The following is an 11,101-nucleotide window of genomic DNA, read 5'->3' as shown; positions in this document are numbered from 1 at the left end:
TATTTTTTACTCACTGTCATGTCGTTTCAAACCCCTTTTTTCTTTCATGGAACAAAAAAAAGAAGATATTTAAAAAAAATATCCTGACCAGTCTCTTTAACATAATAAACGATAACTGGGGTTGCTTCAAAATGACAAACCAGCACCATGTAAGTGTGTGTATGTGTGTTCAAGTTGGATTTTTCCAGTAATTCGGTTGATTTGGTTCACAGTGATTCGTTCATGATTTTTTCTGTGGTCCAAGTCACAAAGAGTTGACAAGATTATTACGTCAATATCACATTAAATTTTAATCTGTAGTCAAACAAAGTTATCAAATTACTTCAGAAGATTTTGAATATAGCTCCCAATTTGTATGGACTGTGATTATAATACTTATGTATGATACTTTTGTGTCCTTTTAGAATTTTGAAATCTGCAGTCCCCATTCATTGTAATTGCAGGCGACAAGTAAATTACTCAAAATTTCACCTTTTGTGTTCCATGAGAGTGAATAATTTTGGGGGGGGGGTGATCTGTCCCTTTAAAGTAGTTATTGTGTCAGTGTTAATCAATATAATAGACTTTTAAAAATATTCCAAACAGAGATCTTTTGTAACACGCACAGTTATGATTATATGTGAAGAAAGCAGAACACAATGACCTCAAAATAATTCTTTAACTGATTTAGAGGTTATACAAGAACCCCCGTATCCTACAATGTATTACATGAGCTGTTGGTTAGTCTCTCGTTGTCTGTATAATGCATGAGGCAAACAACTGCAATCTGTTCAAGAACAAGAAACACTTTTTGTTAATCATTCAGTATCCATGAGGAGTGTCTTGGAAAATGCAAATGCAAACCTGTTGTTTATTTTTTAAATAAAAGTATTATGATTACCTTTAATTTTTCTTTAATAAAAAAAAAATACACTACATAATGCAAGGTTATTTGTTTCCAACAGGGTCAAGTTGAAGGATGGTGTGGCATTTTTGGGAGCGAGGGCCAGCAACCCTGTTCAGTGGACAGTTAGTCAAGATGTCAGGAGCGAGGGACACAGAGTGGTCACTCTGCACTGTCGTAGGAAGGAAGCCAACTTCGGAAAAAGGTCAGTAACTGTTCAATCTTTCCGTTCTATTAACGCTTTTATTAACAAAGGGGAATTCTGAATCTAGAGACTACTGGTATCAAAGGCGCTATCGTCAGAAGGCTGCTGGTTACTTGAATGACCCAGAAGTTCAAAGTTTAAGATCGAAGCTTAAGGCAAAAACACTGCAAACCAAAAAGTGTTTTCTTCCCTTGCTCACATTTCTGTTCTCTTTGTAAAGTTTCGGCCAACAAAGATCCAAACGCATACACATATACAGTGACCTGCACCATACAGCCCTTTGGCCTTTAGCCCTCAAATATAAGCATCTCTGCCTAATGACTATTCTTCTAAACTCTTCTGCTTGTTTCATATACAGGCCCTCTGGTACTGACAGCATGTTTTTTTCAGAGTACTGCATTATATTATGAAGTGCTAGGAAATTACTTCACTACATTTCTCAGAAGCACTACAGTACTTCAAATGGTTTCAAACATGCAACTTTTCCTGCACTGAAAACCCTAATAAGTTGACTGAACTAAACTGATTGAGCGCTGACACATACAAAGAAGGTGTATTTTCTTCAACCGTTTGCACGATCAAAGTCATTGAAATTGCCCCGATAGTAGACATCATGTGTTTGTCGGCAATATACAGCTTTATTAAAGTAATTTCACGCTGTCCGTCTGCAAATGACAGCCACTTTCGGAGGAAAGCGGGAAAGATTTGAACAGAGAAACGAAGCGTGGCAGGTTTTGGATCGCATGAAATAATAAAAAGAAAAGAACAAAACCATATCGATAACAAAATGAGGCGATTAGGATGATTTTTGATGAGACTTGGGAGGAGGCTGTAAGGAACTCTAACGCATTTTAGCATGTGGCGTGTATGTGTGTTCATGCCTGTGAGTGTATATTACACAAATGTACGTGCATGTATTAAAAGGCTTTTGAGTGAAAACTGCAACCCAGTGTCACAAAAACACTTGTATATGTATTAAAGTTAATTTATCAACTTTGAAAAGTTTTTTTCCTAAATAAAAATAAGTACATTTATTCCCATTATGGTCAATAATTGTAATTGAAGCCATTTGTTGTCTGATAAAAAAAGAAAAAAGACCTTGCACTTAAAGGTTGAACACAGTATTAGAATTTTACAGTCAAGAAGACTACATTTGTGAAAATGATCTATTTTTTTTTAAAGGATTAATCATGATTTTGAGCTCACAACACTTGAAATCTTAAGTTTATGCATTTTGAAGGTAAATAAGTTAAATTAACTCATGTTTTTAAGTGACAGGGCCAAAATGCTAAATTTTAAGTAATGTTTAGTCAACATTACTTGATTGTTTAAGTAAAGACAACATTAGGGTTTACAGTGTGTAACAAGCTACCTTAACTTTATAGCTACTTTAAGCTACTAGTAGCTTTGTAGTTACTTCTTGGTGCTTTTTTTTTGGTGTCATTATTCATGTGATTAATTTGAGTCATTTATTGGTACTGAAATGCTGTTCATACTACACCTTTGTTATGTAAATTAGGGTGTTTCATCAGTTGTATTTAGTGTAAATGTATCTGCTTAAAGAGATAGCTCACCCACAATTAAAAATTCTGTCATCAATTACTCACCCTCATGTTGTTCCAAACCCACAGGATTTTTGTTCATCTTTGTAAGCAACGCATTGTGATGAACAGATTAACATTGATTAACCAGTGCTTAATTTGTAAATGAATATTTCCCGGAACAAAATCAGCAATTAAAAGCCATACATACAACTTAAATTTTCCCGGAACATACAGTGACGTCACTAAACAGTGATAGTGCAACTATAAGAACATCAGTTACACAAAAAATAAATAAATAAATAAAATAAATAAAAAGAACATCATTCACAAGTTTCTGAACAAACTTGTGTATTATTCCTTAACATATATACACGGCCTATGATTTTTTTATATGTGTAGCTTATATGATTATTATAAAACACCACTGCTGTGGAAAGTAATGGAAAGTAAACAAATTAAATCACTTGCATTGTCTAATCTTCAAGAAGAGCCCACAGTGCATTGAAACCCTTCTTGTCATCCTCCTCCCTACTGCGGACTTTGCTGCGTGTGTCAGTCGCATATCAGTGTCCTTTAGCAATCCAAGATCTAACGTACGTTTCTGGTTTAAATTTGCACAGGGGTGGTCCAACAAGGCATAGAAATAGCAGGGTTGAAATTGTCTTTATGTTAAGAGAGGCGCAGCTTGATGTGCATATCAAATTGATATGAGAGAAGCCTCATTTGCATTCTGCGCTGGAGATGGGAATTGTGTTGATGCACTTGAAAAGATCGTTGAGTTAATTTGAGACCTGTTGTCCATTACTGTCCTTATACTCTCTGTAAGCACGCAATACAACTCTGGGAGTGTTGATTCGAAAACGCTTGCAAAGGGACTCAACTTCACTTTCCCTGAATAACGGCCCAGTGTTTTCAGGCCAGTATTGGAGGTACAGCACTTTCAGTTCATCAATCATCCTGCTATATCTGGCTGTTTCTTCTCGTCCACCTATACACAGTAAACGTTCCTCTATATTCCTTGCAATAGCCTTGAAAAATTCCTTCTGATCGATCAGTCTGTCACTGGATTTTCCCGCATTCAACGTGACACCTTGGAAGCAGTTCTCTTGTATTGCCCTCTGGCTTACTGCTGTGTGTCGCCCAGGCTGATCTGACATAGTGTCAAACACTCGCATTTGTCTTACAATTGATTTGTGCGCATCAATTATCGTGCATTCTCTTTTTTGGAGTTCAACTGATAGTTCTGAAAGTTCTTGAAGAGCGTCAAACATGAGTCCCAAATTGTTAATGAAAGCATGAAAGGATATTCGCGTGATGAGACCAGTGTAGGTGCTCCGGGTCACACTGTCACGTGAGGCATCAGCAGCTGCTTCGCTGAAGTGCTTATAGAGACCGGGGTAATTGTTCCACACAGCCTCGACAGTTCTGAAGCTTGATGCGACCCACCGAATGTCTAGAATTCTCCCAATTTTGCGCAGCTGGATGTCTAGACTTTCTTCACACTCTTTCAGCTCCATTCTATTTTTGTTTGATGTGTGATAGAGCGATTAAAGTTTATTCATGAGGATTTTGAAATGATCAGTTGCTCCAATTGCTTTGAGCGTATCACTCGCAGCAAGCTCGAGTCTATGTGCCATACAATGCCAGCCGGTGACACCAGGGAACAGGGCCTGCATTCTAGCTACTACCCCACTTTTACATCCAAACATCACTGAGGCTCCATCAGTTGTTATGGCAATCAGTTGCTTGGAGGAATTCCTTTGGGAAGTCGTGGCCTAATGGTTAGAGAGTCGTTATGGGTTACCATACTTGGCCACATGTCACGTCACTTTCACTTTCACTTTGTAAAGGTGTGTCTCTTTAGACTGGACAGTAGGCTGTGAACAATTCCCTTGGCACTTAAATCATCCAGTTCCACTAGATCCACAAATATATCGGCAGGCGTGTCCATGTCTTGTAACTGCAGTCTCATGTAAATAATTAGGACACTTTTCTTGCTTAGACTTGTTGCCTCGTCAATAATAAGGCTAATTTTGGGGGCACTTTGCACAATTTTTTCGAACAATTTAGGTCTCATTTCAGTTGAGATGTGTTCCTGAATACTGGCGCACACTACATTAGAATGTAAGATACGCCCCATATCGATGCCATTTAACTCCTGGCTGTCAATTTCGTGTTCGAATCCATGGGCAGGTCTATTGCGTTTTGCCTCTTTGTACGCTGTTCGAAATACTCTAGCAGTCGTTTCGATCTGTTCAGACTGTGCGTTAACAACACTCTGTATAAGTGTATTCTGACTGGCCTTCTGCAAAATGCCTTCTGCTGCCATATGTGATTTAGTACGACTGTGCTCAAACACTTTTTTACAAAGTGCCCGTTGCTGTTTTTTTTTATCTGGAGCCATGGATGTCACCGCATAATTCACCCACTCAGATGCTAATTTCATCCCAACCGTTTAGTCAGGTCCAAGCGACCCCACACTCTGACAGGCCCAGTTTTTGATTTTGCATAATCAACCACAGATATACAACTTGCTTGTTCTTAAACTGTTCTTGAGACCAAATATCATTAATTTGATCGATGGAATTTTTTGACACCGACAACGATGTTGATGCCTCTTCCATTATTTCTGACTGACTTAACTCGCTTTGCTTCTGTCCCCCGCTGTCCTCATCCAGGGTTGCGGTTCTATCTTCACGGGATCTCTTTTCATCAGGCACACCATCAGCTTTGCTCGTGGTTGTAAATTTAAAAAATGAAAATGTTTAACTGTCTCTTCGACATTTTGTGCGCGAAATGATAAGCACCAACCAATGAGGGTGATTTTCAGCTTAAGAAAGCTGATTGGTCAAAAATATATGTTGAAGGCCAATAGCTAACAACCTCTAAATACATCTGCATAAACCCACTCAGCTGTGCTGGCTCTCTCACTCACTCACTCATTCACACACACACATACACTGTCACGTCACCATGCACATGTTAATGCCGAATCTTTTAAAATAAATACCAGAACACAAAACATGAAAATCTGACATATTCCGGAACAGGATCCGGAAGGATCCGGCTCAAATTAAGCACTGTGATTAACACACATGGAGCACATCAAATATAGTAAACTGAAGCTCAAAAGTGCATCTTTGACACACAAAAACAAATGGGGTGTTTTTTTGTACGTCAAGCAAGTACAATTCCGCTTCTCTTGACCATATTTGATGTACTGTATGCACGCGTGTTGATCAGTGTTTATTAATGTTGTGAATAAAAGCCTAAATTAAATCTGTTCATCATATAAAGTGATCACATCTCTTCAGAAGATTTGAATTAAACCCATCAATTCATTTGAATTTGTTTTACTTTATGCAAGTTTTAGTGTAATGGACTTTCAATAGATGGGCAGAAATGTCTCAGGTTTCATTAAACATAGGAATGACAGTAAATGATGATTTTTGGGTGAAATGACCCTTTAGGTTTAGTCCCTTGCTGTCTGTTTAACTGAGATAGAAAATAGAGATGTAAAAATAAATTAATATATAATGGAATAATTTTATATTTATTCTTTCCCAGTGCTGATATTAAACCTAGATCATTTAGTTTGTTTGGTGGTTTTAGCTTTTTCTGTTATGCAAAGTCTATGGTTTATATTCATAGTCTTGGTTGAAAATGGTGTTAGATTACATTTTCTGGCTGAAAATTATTATATTATACTCACTTTGCATTTCTCCACTCAGAGAGATTATAAAGGCATTGACTGACAGCTGTGCTCTAAGCCCTTATAGGTCCCTCACCTCTTTCAGCACCTCTCTTTGGTGCCATTTGCATATGTAAATGAATCTCACAAACACATCCCATTCTAACCCCTGATTAAAAAAAGAAACTCTGTTTTCAGTGCCCAAATGTGACAGGGATATAAAACATCTATGTTATTTAAGTCTGAATCATCTCGCTTTGCTTTTTTCCTATCTGACTGCAAATACATTACTTTCAGATGTGTCAGTTCATATAATGGCCACACAGTGTGGGGTGGTAAACGGTATCGACAGAGCACTGAGCTTTCATGCACTCATTTTCAGCCTAAAGAGAAAAATTATGAACATTAACAGAATTTTCTTTCCTCGCCTGTAGAGTTTTATATAAATCATATTCCAATAATGTACAGTTATTTGATTATGTTTGCTCATTGAAATTCCTATTCCACCTAATGTGTGGGTGTTTCAAGAAGATATTCTTGTTACTCTGACATGCTTTACCTAATTGTCGTTTTTGTACCGGGCAACTGAAAAAATTACATTTTGGGTTTACAGGGGCTTTTAAAGTTTTATGATTCGTGCACAAGGGAGCTGTAGTTTACAACTGCTTCAAAAGCAGTTACCAAATTCCCTTTGACCGCTGGAAATCTGAAAATATATCCACCAAAATTGAAATAAAACGTACTTCTCGGCAGAAGAACAGTCAAAATATTCCTTTAAACCAGCACCTTTACCTAAGAGATTCTGGGTAAAATTATTCTCCCTGGGTTTCAAACCCTTGCAAAATTTACTGGCTTACTGAGAGTATGGGAGGTAAAATTGCTTTCCCTATGTTTCTCATCTGTTCTTTTACTTTAGAGGTCAGGAGATGATGGTGAGAAAGGTGCTAGCTCCAGTCCACAGGGGGCAGATTGGTAATGAGTTATTATACATCCTCTTTGATTTTTCATGCTCTCCACTACATCACTAATGAGTCCTTACACATTGTACCTTTTTCACTCTGACAAAGGTTGATTTGATCATTTTTCTGCATAATGTGTGCCTGAACTAATGTTTCCTCTACAAAGTTAGAAAGTAGCTCTGTTCCAAAACCAAGTTAGCTTGTTGTCTATACCTACATAGGCAGCTACCTTTTAAGTCACTTTTTAAATGAAATGAAATGTAACCTAATATGTGACTAATTTAAAATGCTCTCTATAGCCAGGAACTCAGTAAAACACAGTCAATGTTCGCATGAAGCACACAAGAAACATGACTCTCAAATGATTAAAATTTTTACGTTAGCATTTTGCTAAGCTACTGTGAAAACTAATAGCACAGCTGCTGAAAAAAAACAGCTAAATCCAGCCTTTACTGGTTTAAGCTGGACATAGCTGGTTTAAGCCAGTCAATCTCTTAACCTGGCCAAGTTGGTGTTCAGCTAATTTTGTGGTCAGCACCCCTTTAAAACCAGCCTGCTAAACCAGCTATGACCAGGCTAGAAGACCAGCTAAAAGCAGCAACCTGCTTATTATTATACATTGGCTACTATAATCCATTTGAGTCAAATTTGGATGATTTCAAGAGCTGTTTAATATGTTTACAAAGGACAGGACACTGTCATTTTATAGGGACTACAAAATGTTGTCTTGGCAGCTCACTGCTAGGGTTTGGAACAGAGTATGTAAATGTATTCAAATTTTAAATATATTAAAAGTGTTTTACATTTATTCGTTTAGCAGGCGCTTTTATTCAAAGCGATTTACAAATGAGAAACATCAATATTAGTTTTGGTTTGACACCAAATAAGTTTTTCAGAACTGGAGTTTAAAATGACTCCACTGTTCTACAGTTTAATTAGAATTTAAAGTTCTTGTTATGATTTAGTCCATTTGTAAGAATTTGCAATCAGTCACTGTGTAGGTGATAATTGAAGCGGTGGTAAACCAGTATTTTGGGCTGCTTAATTAAAGCACTACAGGACAAATGGTAGAATTAGCCATTTTGCATTTGAAGGCTTGCAGTGCCAGGCATGACAAACTACCAAAGCCTCTGATGACTCAGTTGAGAGCAATTATACTGGAGCGTGTCTCAGATAAAGATGTGAAGTTGATAGTCGTCTGAAGCTGAAAATGATTAAGAAGAAAGCAGAAGAAAGAAATTATGTCAGTTTCTAAAGGGAATATTACAAGTCCTCAAGATGTCTCTGTCAGGCAAAGCAGCACTGCAGTGTTTGAATGTGTACATTGTAAAATCAAAGCAGAGAAGCTACAGATCTGAGCTGTTATGGCTGCTCTTGCTGTCTTCTTGCTTTCTTTAACCTTCATGTTCTCCTGATGATTTGCATGCATTTGCATGAAATCAACCTATAGATAAGATAGATCTGAAACCCCTATTGAAATTATTGAAACAACAAATAAATAAAAAAAGCATAAGCTAGCCTGAATCGGTTTCCTGGTCTCTCGACCTCATTAGCATGATCTGATTTGCAGGTTTTAGAGGAATTTTGGTTAGGCTAGTTTAACACCAGCTTGACCAGGCTTAAACTATCTAGGTCCAGTAAACCAGCTTGTTTAACCAGTTTATTTATTTTTTTGTTCTCTTACTCTCTACTTGCACATCTTCTGTCTCTCCACTCAGCTTGACTGAAGAGGAATTTTTTTTTCATATTCCTCTCAAACGGTGTGTGAAATGAGAGGATCAGTTACTCCTGGAAGGAGCAGATGTGCTTCCAATGAATTCCTCATGCAGAATCCGCAGCCCTGCCCTATCCAGAAAGTAACAAAATCTACTCACCCTACTAGAATGATACGGCAAAACTCAACCAAATGTCTTTATAAAAGGCCCTCTTTGCCAGTGAAGAACATGTCAAATTTTGTAAGCCAAAGTACTCTGTTTTTGGTGCAGAAGTTCAGTTCGCTGGCTCATGTTTCCATGGGTAAAGAGGCTGTAATTGGGCCTTGAGTGCCATGTCTGGCTGCGTTGCTCGCTGTTTTGTGCTGGTATTGATTTAGCAGTGGGAACACCACTTATCGAGGTGCTTGAAGCGGCACAGCAAGCCGTCTAATCCTGGGGTTGGGACTCTGCTCAATGGGGCAGGCTATAATCCCCCATACCGTCAGTGGCGCGGAGAGCCAGGGATGATTCCCAGCATAAAAACGAACACGATACTCTTTCATCAACTTTTTATTATTTTCATTGGAGCACCACAGTGGGGATTAGATTGAGCCATCTTGTCTTTGTTTTGAGTTTGTCCTTTCTTCTCTCAGCCTACCGCTGGATTGATGAAGAGGCGGAGTCTCAGGTGAACAGACTGACGCTCCCTGCTCTCACTCTCTCTTTCTTTCCTTGTCGGATGCACTACGCTCTCATCAAAGCATGGTTGGCAGGTCAGGCCTGTTTTAATGTCTGCTCCTGCACAACTTTGAATGATTTCTCCTTTGTTTTTTATAAAGGCTGTGGAAGAAAGCTATACGTTAGCAGTCCCATTAATCTCAATGACAGTTGCTCGGCTGCTGCTGAGATAAATCTGAGATTATTCATATATGCGCTAATGTTTAAAACAGCATTTATTTGAAATAGAAATATTTTGCAATATTACAAATATCTGTACTGTCACTTTTGATAAATTTAAGACATCCTTGATGAATAAAATAATTAATCTAAAAAATACTTTTGAAGGTGTGTGTGATCAATAATATATTAACCATATATCCATATATCTATATATTAATGTGTAAGTCATTATCTTTCCATGGCAACACATTAAAACACAGATAATGAACAATTTAAGCATAAAGAATTTCATGTTAAATGTTTATACTTTTAAATTAATATTTAAAACAGTTGAATATTTGGAATAATTTAGCACTTTCTTTTGCAATCCGCATGGAAGCCGTGCGGATTGCAAAAGCTGATTCCAAATAATCAGTTCTTATTCTGCACTGTAACCCAAAATTAATTTACATATAAACAATCAGTCTCTGATGTAAGGGAAAATATTAGGCCAAAATGGAAATATTTATAATTATTTATGTTAAATAAAAAGTATTTGGATGAAGTAACTGATTTGGGGATTCTTGACAGAATATATATTAGACATCACACCAACATTTGTCCAGCAAGAATTTAGTGTGAATGTCTGTAGACCAAGGGTCTCCAACCCTGCATTACAGTTGGTCACTGAAGCTCTGCAGATTGCGAAAGCTGATCCCAAATCATTATTTCTCATTCTGCTGGATCTATCTGCTGCCTTTGACAACGTAAATCATCAGATCCTCCTGTCCGCCCTCTCATCACTGGGCATCACAGGGATTCCACTTTGCTGGTTTGAATCCTATCTCCCTGGTAGGTCTTTCAGCGTGGCCTGGGGAGGGGAGGTATCCAAAGCACATCAACTGGTCACTGGGGTTCCTCAGGGATCAGTTCTTGGACCCCTCCTCTTCTCCATATACACTACATCACTGGGTCCCATCATACAGGCACATGGCTTCTCCTACCATTGCTATGCTGATGACACACAGCTCGATCTGTCATTTCAACCAGATGATCCAATGGTTGCTGCACAGATCTCAGGCTACCTGGCAGACATCTCGGCATGGATGAAAGAACATCACCTACAGCTCAATCTGGCAAAGATTGAGCTTCTTGTCTTCCCTGCCACTCCAACTCTACAGAATGATTTCACCATCCAGCTAGGTTCTTCTACAATTACCCCATCAACTTCGGTCAGAAATCTTGG

The 11,101-nt window shown here is 38.1% G+C and overlaps 1 protein-coding gene across 1 annotated transcript in view; it reads left to right on the top strand.

The window, feature by feature from the left end:
* Nucleotides 1-944: 944 nt before the first annotated feature.
* The window catches only part of LOC107661187 (transmembrane protein 132C-like), a gene marked incomplete at its 5' end in the record, with an annotated part of 62,578 nt that continues 52,421 nt past the window's right edge, over nucleotides 945-11,101 (top strand). Inside the window, one exon of the mRNA XM_016450661.1 lies at nucleotides 945-1,088. Within this exon, the coding sequence (XP_016306147.1) occupies nucleotides 945-1,088 (144 nt within the window). The remainder of the gene's footprint in view (nucleotides 1,089-11,101) is intronic.

The sequence above is a fragment of the Sinocyclocheilus anshuiensis genome, unplaced genomic scaffold, assembly GCF_001515605.1.
Source record: "Sinocyclocheilus anshuiensis isolate Anshui unplaced genomic scaffold, SAMN03320099.WGS_v1.1 scaffold671, whole genome shotgun sequence".
Taxonomy (NCBI): domain Eukaryota; kingdom Metazoa; phylum Chordata; class Actinopteri; order Cypriniformes; family Cyprinidae; genus Sinocyclocheilus; species Sinocyclocheilus anshuiensis.
Note: the sequence above shows the minus strand (reverse complement) of the source record. Positions and strands in the feature narration are given on the sequence as shown.